Raw genomic sequence first — 12927 nt, 5'->3', positions numbered from 1 at the left:
CAAGTTGTAGTAGGAAGTAGAGAGTTAAGGAAAACAAATTCTATCATTTATACAAGAGTACAAAACCTAATACACAGATGACAAGATTCTAAATATGAGACTCTAGTGGATCTACTATAAAATACTTAAAGACAATAAACACTTTCAGCAAAGTGTCAGGATATAAAGTTAACATATGAAATCAGTACTTGTCCATACACCAATAACAAGCATACTGAGAAATCAATTACTAAAATAAACACATTCACAGTAGCCTCATACACACACACACACACACACACACACACACACACACACACACACACACAAAGACATGCAGTGTGGAAAAATAAGACAGACTATCCAATAAATGGTGTTGGCTAAACTGGAGATCTATGTGCCGAAGAACGAAATTATATTCATGTTTCACTCTATGCAAAACTCAGTGCAAAGTAGATCAAAGACTTTAATTAAAGCTTGAAATGTTGAGGCTTCTAGGGAAAACATCAGAAATGAACTTAAGGAAATAGGTATGGGAAAGAACTCCCTGAACAGAGTTCTGAGAGCAGGGCATTGGCCTCAAGAATCAACAGATGGGACAAAGTTAAATCAAAAGATTCCATATAGAAAAAAAAAAAAACTTAACAGGAGAGTAAACAGTAAACAGAGAATTCCCAGATGGGATAACCTCTTAGATTCTTAGCCAGCTATCTTTCAGACTAATATTCAGAAATTCAGAAATCACAAAGAACTGTAAATCTTAAACACACACAAAAAAAAATCTGCCAATCAGCAAGTGGACAAATGAAAAGTTCTCATAAAAGGAAACACAACTAGCTAAAAAGCATTTGTTTAGATGATCAATATGGCTAGTCATCAGGAAAATGCAAATTAAAATTGCTTTGAGATAACATCTCACCCCAGTTATAATGGCTATCATTAAGGAATCTGACAACAAATGTTGCTCTGGATATGGGGAAAGGGACCCTTTCCACTGCTGATGGGAGTGCAGATTAGTACAGCCATTATGGAAATCATTATGGCAGTTCCTCAATAAGTTAAAGCGAGATCTATCACATGACTACTCCTAGAGATATACCCAGGAACCCCATATGCTGCCACAGACACATTTATACATCCTTGTTTATTGATAGCAAAGAAATGGAGCCATCCTAGATGTCCATCAGCTGATGAATGGATGATGAAAATGTAGTACATATACAGAATGGAAGAGTTTTCAGCTGTTAAAGAAAAAGACAACATAAAATTGTCCAATAAAAGGATGGATAAGAAGAATATAATGTTGAGGTGAACCAAACTCAGAAATGAGAAACTGTATGTTCTCCCTCCTAGGGGACCTTAACCTATTGTATCTATTTGTATGTCTATGTGTATGTGCAAACAGTTGTGAAGTGTGGAGACAGCGCAGGGGTATAACTAGGTAATGAAGAGAAAATGGAATATATGTAAAAAGAACATCTGGGCACGAAGGAGGAAAAGAGACTTCAGTAAGGCCCAGGGGGGGACAAAGGACTTAATAAATAGGACTCCAGTCGCTCATGAAATAATGACAGTAATTGATAGGATCATCATGGAATTAAAAGCCTCTTTACTCAAAAGAAATGGTCAATCAGATGAAGAGGTAGTCAACAGGACAGGAGAAAATGATTTTCAGCTACACATCTGATGCATGATTGCTATCTAGAGTATACAATGAACCCAAAACTCTAAACACAAAACAAATAATTGAATCAAACAGGTTATAGTTCTGAACAGAGTTCTTAAAAGATGAAGCACAAGTGGCTTGTAAACATTTTTTAAAGTATAGAGTGGTGGTTTGAATGAAAATGGCCCCAGAGACTCATAGGGAGTGGCATTATTAGAGGTGTGACCTCGTTGAAGTAAGTGTGGTCTTGTCAAAGGAAGTTTGCCACAGGGGGTGGGCTTTTAGGATTCAGAAGCTCAAACTAGGCTCAGTGGATCACTCTTGTCTTCCTGTTGCCTGATGATCCATATATAGAACTCAAAGCTACCTCTCCAGCACCATGTCTGACTGTGCACCACCATGATGACAACAGACTAAACCTCTGAACTGTAAGCCAGCCCCAATTAAATGCTTTCCTTTATAAGAGTTGCAGCGGTCATGGTGTCTTTTCACAGCATTAGAAACTCTATGACACATGAACACTTAACTCTTGAACTGTCAGCAGCTATGACCACCCACAAAACATCTGAACAAGAATGAACCCATCAACCTTCCCTCATTGAGAGGTGAGGGATTTACAAGACCCAAAATCTTCCTGAGGATCTATGGGGAGTTAATATTTCCTGGGATGAAAAGAGAGAGTCTCTTGAGTAATGTGGTCACTGGTCAGTTGTTGATAATACAGCAAATATCATCTCACCAATGATCAGGTAAATAAACCTAATTAAACTATTGGTTTATTGAAAAAAGAAAAACACAGCCATGAAAGTAAAAAAGGGACGAGTTGGGAAGAGGAAGGGGGTTACTGGAAGACAGGCGGAGAAAGAGCAATGGGTATAATCAAAATAATCATCTATTTCTGAAAATGTTGTAATGAAGCACATCATTGACTATAATTAATATATGCTAAGAAAAGTTTAAATGATATATACTTTCTGGGAAATAAATATATATTTATTACAATGTAGGAAAAATGTGAGGAAGAAAACTATTACGTATTTGTGTCAACCCAAATCAAGGATTCTGAATCACAGCAGGGAGATTAGTGGCCACTTCCCTTCCATTTCCTGCTGTGACTTAAAGATTTTTTTTTCTTTACTGTGATCTAGTTTGAATTAAATTCATCCAGTAGGAGGTAAGTATACTAATTATGCAAATGTTGCTAGTACAGTGTATGTTCTAGAAAAGAGTGAGACAGTTTCTAGTTCTATCTGCCTATTTCTACTTGGACGTTCATCTGCCCGTCTATGATCATACCTGTGACCTCTGGATGCTTCAGCAGGAGCAAAATCCCATATTTTATTGTGGAACTTGTTGTCTCTGTTCCCGCACCAAAAAGGTCCGATATGGTGATGACCAGGTTTTCCATGGTAAATTCTGAGTTTTTATTCTGTTTTTCCTAACAATTATAGGTTATAGAAATTAGTTTGCTTGCTTGTATGTTTGTTTATTTTAAAGGCTTTCAAGAAATAAAATAATTCAATATGAAAAAAAGCATTTTGTAGGTAAGCAAGACATTAGAAAGTATTCTACCTGAAGATAAAGGAATCCAGTGACCCTTAGGATTCCTTCACATAGTTAAAACATAATTCAAGGTACAAAATTCCAAGTTTTTTCTTGTTCCTCCCTTCTCACCCAATGGAGAAAATCAGTTCCTCTGTGATTTTTTTTTTTTCAAATATAGTGTTTATCAAGTCAGTTACTGATACCATCAGTTCTAGCCCTGGTGAAACTTTATTACATTTAAAGTCTCAGGGACTACACATATACAAACTCCATTGCTATTTTTAATCTCTTCAGTCCTTACACCCACCACCATAATTCAAATCAATGTCACCTTCTCAAAGATAGCTCAGTTGAAGACTACAATTACCATCCTCTAGCTTAGGCTCCTGTTCACCTAAACAGGAGTTTCCTCAAAGCCAAGCTCACCTGCAAAGATTTCCTAGAGTCTCTTTAAAGAAAAGTCCTGTGTTCCCTAAGTCATTACACCTGTTGTTCCTGAAGGTTTGTTTACGTATACGACATGTTCTCATCACTCTTAAATTGGTATGTATGTGTTTTCATTTGCCTCAAAGTAAAGAACTAACCTAGAACATAGTAAAGATAAACTTTCTAATTCTAAATAACTGAGAATCGGAATGATCCCAATATGTTCTAAATGAGTTGCCTTAAGAAACTGGTTCAACAAGCAATGAATGTATCATTAGAAGAAACATTATTTTGAACATCCCACTTTTACCAAGATCAAAAAAATTGAGCCAGAACTCCCACGAATGAGAAGTAGCAAGTCAGGATCCCTTGTACCTTTTCCATTTTAATCAGGAAATAGTCTATAAAGTCCTGAGGGTTACTGAGGTTCAGAGATTCTTGATGCCTTTTTATTTCCTTCAAAATAAACTCTCTCTGTTCAGTTACATGTTTAAAGAATTTGTTATGGCTTCCTGGGAGACGGTACAACACAGGGTAGGCACTGCACAGCTGGAAGAGAAACAAACTTGCGTTAGTGCAAACAGCACCCCTTCCAGGCCTTGGCTAGCTGTCCAACACTTCTTCGTAAGGGTGAGTTTCACATGCCTCCTGGGCTCCGTATGCCTGCCATTTGGAGGAGCAGGCACAGCATGATCAAATGATCAGAGCTGCCATGTGCACAGCTTGTGAAGCAACTTCAGATCGCATTCAATTCACGACAAAAGATCGCCAAAGGATTGTGTGGGCTAATGCCACTGTCACCTCAGTCCTACTGAGAACACTGAGATGCAGAATGACTAGTCAGATTCTTAGACCACAAGTCAGTGAGAGCAGGGATAGAAGAAGTCTTTATCCCCGTTTATCTTGCACATAATTCTCCAGTCACTTAAAAACTGCAACTCCAGTAGACATGAAAATGCAGAAGGGGGAAATCTCTTGAGTTTCCACCCCTAGACAATTAAAGGCTGCTGGGAGAGGGAGTTTTAGTCTTCTCTGGGGATGTCTCCTAATTGGTTACCTAACACCAAGTGGTCAGCCTGAAATCGTATCCATACAAGCAACACATAATGAATCAGGAGGAGATATATATGTGTGTGTGTGTGTGTGTGTGTGTGTGTGTGTGTGTGTGTGTGTGTATTCTTAAAAAAAAAAGACCTTGAATTTGAATGAGAGCAAGGGGGCCAGATACATGGGAGAAGCTGGAGAAGAAACAGAAGGGGGAAATGATGTGATTATAATCTCAAATTAGTTATTCGTTAATAGTAGGATGTTCTCTTTATCATCTAATTAATGCTTAAGTGAATGCCTAATTTTCAAATTATGTATATATAATTACATATATAATTTTATGTATGTGTATATAATTGTATATAATTTCATGTATACATATAATTACATATATATAATTTTAAAGTATAGCCTGTGGCTAGCTGTTTAAAAATCTGTTTTTTTTTTATTTTGGGAAAAAGTATGAAGTAGGGCCATTCAATGCTCAACTACCATGTTATTATAAATGAGAGTTATAGTGAAAGATTCAACACATCTGTTGTATCTGGCATAAATTCCAGAGTGATGGAACCTAGGCTTTGAAGTAACCTTTTGTAAATAGTCCGTGATGATCTAAGTTGCTCTTCCTGAAGAAATTTCAGAGACTTTGAATAACTTAGTCTCCAGTCATACCTGGCAAACCAGGAAGTCTGGCAAACCAGGAAGTCTCACATGACTGATAATTTCTTAGGTACTGGTTCATTCCTTCAGACAACTCCTAGACCAGACAAGAGGTTTTGGTATGAGGAAACTGACTGGCTGAATGTGCCTTTTGTGTAACAATAAAGAGGCTTCTGTGAAGCTGCTAGGCATTCAGTTCATCAGAAGCTGATCCCCCTGCTGCTAGCAAAAGCTGAAATACATTCTGGAGTGACTTTCTTTCTTTGACCTACTCAAGTCATACAGAACACCTATATATGGCACCCAATGTCATGGGGCTGGGAAGAAAGAGGAACCTGGACAATCCAGTACTGGAAGTATCCTGTGCTTAGGTAAGCAAGACTCCAGGACTGGAGGTAACGATTGCTCGGGTAAGGGGGACTCCAGGATTTGACAGGGACATGGGGAATCCCCCATCTCAGGAGTGGTAATATGTACAGTTGTTAAAAGGAGAAGCATTAACTTCACATTTGCAAATATTACAAATACAAATGGAATGACTCCTGAGACAAAGAATAAATCAAGGAAAAGACCCTTCCAGGTGGAAAAGGGGCAACTGTTTAATCAAGAAAAAGGATTTTCCCGATAGAGGAAGGGGAAATGTTTAATCAAGGCCTGCAAATAGAAAGGCTCAAGAGACAAAAAAAAATAGAGGAAGGAAAAAGGCTCTTCCTGATAGAAAAAGAATGATAGTTGTTAGCTGGAATCCTACAGAGATGACAGAGCTAGACCAGTTGAACGAAATAGTGGTGGCACATGGGATGCATTTACCCTATCTAAGACAGGTTTTAAATAACTGGGCTACTCAGAATAGAATTACTCTAAACGATTGGAAGGAATTAAAATCAGCTGGAACTCAGAGCTCTCTGGCTGCATGCTACCTGTCAGCTCTTCCAGTCAAAGGCCCGGCAGTGCAGAGCAGTGACACCTGAATTCCAAAAAATGACAGTCTGGGCCCCACTGCCGCAGCTGGAGCCAACACAGCTGGCCCAGAACTTAGAATTTTCTTCTTTATTTTCTTGATTTTTGTTTAAATGTTCTTTGTTTTTCCCTTATAGGGGAATAACGCAATATTAAAAGTCCCTTCATAGGAAATGTTTCTGGTTTTTCCCTAATACCAAGAATAACTCAATATCTATGGTCCCTTCATGGGAGAAAAAAATTAAGACAAGCCCAACTTCTAGTACAAAAACAACTGGAATCAGGGCATAAAGTCTAAGCCAATGCTGTTTAAGTTTCCAGCAGCAGTAGTCCTTAGTTATATGGAGGATGTTCTCTTCTCTTGATCATCTAATTAATGCTTAAATGAATACCTAATTATCATAGTAAATAAAATGAAAGAGCAAAATTCATAATTTTGAACTGTATCATTAAGTATGCTCTTATCTGTTTATCACTACCTAGGATTTGGCTCTGTTTTTTAAGTTACTTTCTGGAAACTCTCAGTTAAATTCTATAAAAATGTAATACCTAAAACAGAACAGGTTATTAACTTATTAAATATTCTAAGGTGGTAGCTCTTAGAAATAATCTCTTATTGATAAAGAGCCTAAAAAAATTATTTTTCCACTAAATAAAATGCAGGTAAATTGTTTGTTCCACACCGTTAATAATTGGCAGTTGGCATTAACATGTTACTTGGAATCAATAAGAAATAAAAAGGATTCTCTTTTTAAAAAAACTCTCCATGGATATTACCCGAAGTTACCTCCTAAAATCCTGTAGAGGTTTGTTTTAATGCTTTTATAGATGGCTTTTGAAAAAGACAAAGAGCATATTTACATGCAAATCCCACATGTTCCACAAAAAGATTGTGTCAATACTGAGTTATACAGCTCAAAAGTTTAAATTCACTGTAATCAGACAGCCTTTATTAAATGTTTCTAATTCGTGGAATATTTCACTGACTCTGCTATTTATTTAAATTTGGGTGACAGTTTGTTGAGTTGACTAAGAAAAACTTCCTTCTTATTGTAATAATGGACAGCTTTGAAACCCCAGTTTGTAATATCCTCATCCAAAATGGGTATCTTTAAGAAAGGTTGAGACTCAGCATTAACGGACCTCATATAAAAATTAACACATGAAGGATAGAGATGCACTGAGAACAGAAAGTGGCCTAACTTGAGCGGGGGAAAAAAAAAACATTGCAGAATGATTGTGGATGTAGAAAAGATATAGTAGAAGGAAAGATTTGGAAAAGGTACTTGAGAATGAAGACTAGTTAACAAGAAGTTGGAATGGATGAAATGTGAATAGTTTGAGACAAAAATTTTAAAAGAGGAAACAAAACTGTGAAGAAGGCTTAATGTGTTTCTTCAGCTCAGTTTCCTTGCTTTAAAAAATAAATGAATTAAATAAATAAATGGAATTTTATTGAAACATGATAGTAATACTGAACTGCAGCCACCTCAACTGCTAAAAAAAATACTAACAGGAAAAAACCTACCTAGGAGAACAGTGAAGAACAGCTGTGGCCATTATTGGTCAAAGACAGAACCTATAAAATTTCTTAGTCCTAATGAACCTCTGCTTACTATTATTTTGAATTAAAATGGATTTTTTTTAATTTTTTTTTTTACACGTTTTCTTTCTACAGCTGTTCTTCACTGTTCTCCTAGGTAGGTTTTTTCCTGTTAGTAAAATGGATTTTTATGTGATGATAAGTTGCTAATGTTATAAAGGTATACTCAGGTTAACAAAAAAATAACTTAGAAATGTTTTTTAGAGAGAAGGGGGATGTGAGGGCTCCCAGGGATAGATTGCATAATGCTTTACTATCTTTAATTTTTTTAAAATGCTAATAGAAGCAGGACAATGGCTGCTGAAAGGCATTGGATTGTGGGGGGAAAACTGCTGAACTGAATCAGCCTGTGTACTACAAGGACGTTTGAACGTTAGAATGGAAACCAGGGAAGGTGTTACATTGAGACCGAGGTTATGCTTATGTTTCTACAGAAGAAAGGTTGTAAAGAAAGAGAGAAAGTCCTTAAAATGGAAAGCTGATCCTCTTCCCTGAAGACATCTTAAGAAATTGTCTGATAATGGAAACAATAGTTCGACTGGCTAAGAAACATTTGAATGCTACAACTTTATTTCTTGCTATGCTGTCCACGATAACTGTACAGGCAACGGGGACCAATCACACATATCGGGCCTATATTCCTAATCCTCCAATTAACCTAGAAGTAAGTTAGGGAGATATGTATATCCCTGTGGTAGTTAATGAATCTTCTTGGCTACCTGGTACTTATAACAACTGAGGACCTGCTAAGCCTATAGAGGTGGGTAAGGAAATCTTAATTTATACTGTGGAAGTGTAAGGAATTCCTATTTGTATGGGGAATGGAACTTAATGTCTAAATATAACTTTTCAAGTGTGGTTATCTACAGTTAATACTACCCAGGATTTTCATAATAAGTTTTATATATGCTTCAAGCATCTGGTTTTAGAGGATAGGAGATCAATACTACTAGTTCCATAAATCTGCTGCTTTGTGAGATAGGGGTTACCAACAAGGAATCTGACTGGATACATTGGCAATAATGTAAACCTGAGAACCCTTGGGTGCTTGTTAATATCTCCCATGGGAGAAGTCATTGATTGGAACTCATATGGCTTCCCTCAAAGAAAATATGCTCTCAGCATTGAGTTGGTAATGGTATAGTTTAAATGAAACCATGGAAATTAGTTCTACTTTTTTGGGTTTTTTTTTTTGTTTTTTTGTTTTTGTTTTTGTTTTTGTTTTTGTTTTTTCGAGACAGGGTTTCTCTGTGTAGCTTTGCGCCTTTCCTGGAACTCACTTGGTAGCCCAGGCTGGCCTCGAACTCACAGAGATCCACCTGGCTCTGCCTCCCGAGTGCTGGGATTAAAGGCGTGCGCCACCACCGCCCGGCTAGTTCTACTTTTAATGAACTGATTGAATAGCATGGTGTTGGCATATCAAGTCCCCTCTTGCAATTTGGCAATTCAGTTCAAACTAATTTGGGGAAATTAGCAAGTGCCTCCTGCTCTCTTAAAGCATGGAAAGGAAAGTTGAACATAAATGATGGTAAGTATACTTTATCTTTTAGCTTAAATCAGAGTCACCTTTTTGTAGCATGTGTTCCATTACCTTATTTGTTACTAAAAAGGCCTGTTCAATGGCACCCTAATAATTATAGTATCATTTGTGAACACTATACTCCTCATACCTGTGCTAATTCTATTGTGTCTTTAAATGTCACCTCTGAAAGACTGTACATTCTTAGAGCAAGGCCAACAGTCTGGATGCTGATGAAACTGTTGAGGCCATGGCAAGACTCACATGTGATACTTCTAGTGCAGAAGCAGAAGCTCACTGAAAGAGTACTCGTAAGAACTCATAGGATGATTGGACTGATCATTGCTGTACTTATGAGAATTATTGTATCAACTGCTACTGCCACTACAGATACATTGGTGTGTCATAAAGAAATTCAAACTGCTGAGTTCATTAAACAGGCACACATCTGTTGTTTCTACACCTCAGGAGGCAGAATCAGAAAGATTATGAGTTTCAAGGCTAGCCTGGGCTATATAATGGAAAGAAAGAAACAGGGGAAGAAAGGAGGGAGGGAGGAAAGTGAGAAGGACTCAAAGAGGAGAAGAAAAGATTCTCCAAGAAATGGGGACAGTTAGAAGACAGAATGCACAAGTCAGGACACAGCCTTCTTATTGTACTCTACACCCTGTAAAAGTCCTTTTATTTTCCCAAATTCACACAAATGCCCTCTTTTTGAAGTTAAAAACTACTCACATCTTCTCAGAATGCCAGCTCTCCAATAAACCTGATATCAGACAACCAAAGTTCATAGCCTGAATATTAGCTTTTGGATGGTGACAGTACAGACTTGGGTCACATAACGTTTTCACATATGAATAGAACTGGATCTCACCTGAGCCCAAGGTGATGCTAAAGTTTTAACAGTTCTATAAAAATTCTCCACAAACTCTTGGAATATCTCATCATTGTAGTCAAAACGATGCTGGAAAATGACAGCAGAGATCACATTGCAGGGAACACAGGCCAGAAGGAAGCTAGGGTCACAGGGAGACCCTAGAACAAAGGAAGTTAGAAGTTAATGTACAATCCCCATATGTATCTTAAACTTTCGAATTAAAACAGTTGGGAGTGTGAGCTACCTAGAGAAGAATCATCACTATGACCTCAACAAGCCTGAGAGACACTTTGTTCTCTGTCTCCCAAATAAATTATCTGATGAGCTCCATCTAATTTGTAGTCTACAAATATTCTCTTCTTTTCACTAGGCTTCTAAAGCCCTCATTTTCAAGATGAAAAAACAGGAACTTAAGAACATTTAAAAATATTTATAAAATGGGTGCAATTTAAATCTATGCATGAACAGTTACTCACAATGTACATACAAATCGTAGTAACAATTCTTAAATCAATTTATTTTCTTCTAAAATCATTTATAATATGTTTTATTAAATCCCAAACATTCAAAACAGCCAACATGTGTGAAGTGTTTTAAACTTGTGAATGAGATATTCACAATCTCGGCAAACCCATGATACTTCTTACATTTGCAGCTCGTCTACATTCACAGTGCTCCAGGCAGTTCCATGAGAATGAGGGCTTCTCAATTTCCTAAGAAAGATTGGAGTGCACCAAGTGGAGGCTGACATGTAACAGAATTCAGGGCACAAAGGCAGAGATCTGCTTTGCAAAAAGAAATACAGCCCCTTCTATTTGTGGGAAAGCTGAGATAGCAAGTCAGAGCCTTCTGGTACTAGAGGAAGTGAAAATATCAATTTATAATTATCTTCTAAATACAAATCTCAGTTTTTTAAACTTAATTTCTAAATATATCATGAATGTTTATCCTTATAACTCACAGAAGTTTGTTTTTCAACAGATGGAGACTATTACAGATATCTTCAACTGGTCAAAATGCAGAGAATAAGTGACTGTGGGATACAACCCTAACTGATACATCTGCAATATAGCCTCTACTTCTAAGGCTCAGGGAAAATCATGAAAAAGGAAGAAGAGAGAATGGTAAGAGCCAGAGGACAAGGACATCAGCTGCTAGAGAGTTTCCCCAAACATGATATGGGAAATGCTCCCATGAGTTCTCAACAATTGCCTGAATAAGAACAGCATGACACCAGTTGACATGGCAACCAGGATGGGAAATTCCACATATTCCTATCTCTAGATGAATTTGAATTTCCATATTGATTAAGAGGTTGGTCTAGGCTGAGGAGTCCCTGTGTTGGCCCAATCAACACAATCAAAGCAATCAATGGCTGCTGAGAGATGGAGAATCATTCCTCCAAGGAAAAATTCCTACAGAGGTTGTCCAATCCCAAGTATTCAGCTCTGGACACATATACCTATAAACAATGCTAAATGGACTTAGTAGGTTGTATGCACATGTGTATATATATCACACAATAATTACAAAAGAAGAAATCATGAATTGGAGATGGCTGTCAAAGTTAAATAGACTAGGACTCGTGTATCAAGTTCTCAAAAAAGAATACACAGTAGAAATATAACTCGCATCTGTTCCCAGCAAGTACACTCATGTATTTCCACATTACAAAGCCCACATAATCCAGCATGAAGAAAAGACATCAGTAATTTGGGGTGGGGTGGGAGGGGAGATTAATAGACAGAGGAAACATGCACCTATATTTAAGAAAATACACTTAAGATAATTCAAATGGGCTTTTCTTGTGTAAGGTTGACAGAAAGTAAAAGTATAGTCATATATTTGAAACTATACATAGTAGTTTAGAAAATACACTAAAAATGTAGTGCATACATTTATCTTAGGTTCATCCCTTACTCATACTCTTGCACCCACATGTGGACACATGAACTAAAAGGCCCAGTGTGCCTTCCTTTGACACAGGCAGGAAGTTCAGCCCATGCTAGCCTTGACTGACACAGGGACTCCTCATCCTAGACCCACCTCTTAATCAATATGGAAATTCAAAGCACCAACCCTTCCCTGATCTTTTCACCATTTACAGACCAACTAGGGCATCACTCTGATCTCCAGAAAGTATGATTATGAGACTAATGAAACCATTTACGTGCTGTCAAATTGTGTTGACCATACTACGACCTCAGAGGGAAGCAAGCAACTGAATATAAAGATAAAAGTTATGAAGACAATAGGTCTACACAACCTGTAAAGAGACTTCCCGTGTTTTGAGTTATGCAATGAAGAAATAGCATTGCTGAGAGTGTGAGCTCCAGTGGAGAGGTGGGATGAAGCCAAGTGTGAATGAACTTGGGTCAGAAGATGATGGAAAGTCATAATCTCTCTGATCTTTCACACCATTTTCAGACAAGGCTTGCACTGTATTTCATTATATTATATTTATACTATATTATATATAGTATATTACATTTTTTTTTTGGTTTTTCGAGATAGGATTTCTCTGTGTAGTTTTGCACCTTTCCTGGAACTCACTCTGTAGCCCAGGCTGGCCTCAAACTCACAGAGATCTGCCTGCCTCTGCCTCCCAAGTGCTGGGATTAAAATGGGCCACCACTGCCCAACTA

The 12927-nt window shown here is 37.4% G+C and overlaps 1 protein-coding gene across 3 annotated transcripts in view; it reads right to left on the bottom strand.

Moving 5' to 3' along the window:
• LOC128125533 (cytochrome P450 2C70) overlaps window positions 1-12927 on the bottom strand; it is a 30121-nt gene that overhangs the window by 4748 nt on the left and 12446 nt on the right. For 2 of the 3 annotated variants that reach the window (XM_052763018.1, XM_052763020.1), the window contains exons 4-6: window positions 10280-10440; window positions 3992-4165; window positions 2942-3083 (exon numbers count right to left, since the gene is read on the bottom strand). In XM_052763018.1, the coding sequence (XP_052618978.1) occupies window positions 2942-3083; window positions 3992-4165; window positions 10280-10440 (477 nt within the window). The remainder of the gene's footprint in view (window positions 1-2941; window positions 3084-3991; window positions 4166-10279; window positions 10441-12927) is intronic. The other variant, XM_052763021.1, reaches the window with a different exon arrangement.

This window comes from Peromyscus californicus, unplaced genomic scaffold (genome assembly GCF_007827085.1).
Source record: "Peromyscus californicus insignis strain IS unplaced genomic scaffold, ASM782708v3 Scaffold_4__1_contigs__length_199733344, whole genome shotgun sequence".
Taxonomy (NCBI): Eukaryota; Metazoa; Chordata; class Mammalia; order Rodentia; family Cricetidae; genus Peromyscus; species Peromyscus californicus.
This window is presented reverse-complemented; position numbering and strand designations above follow the sequence as displayed.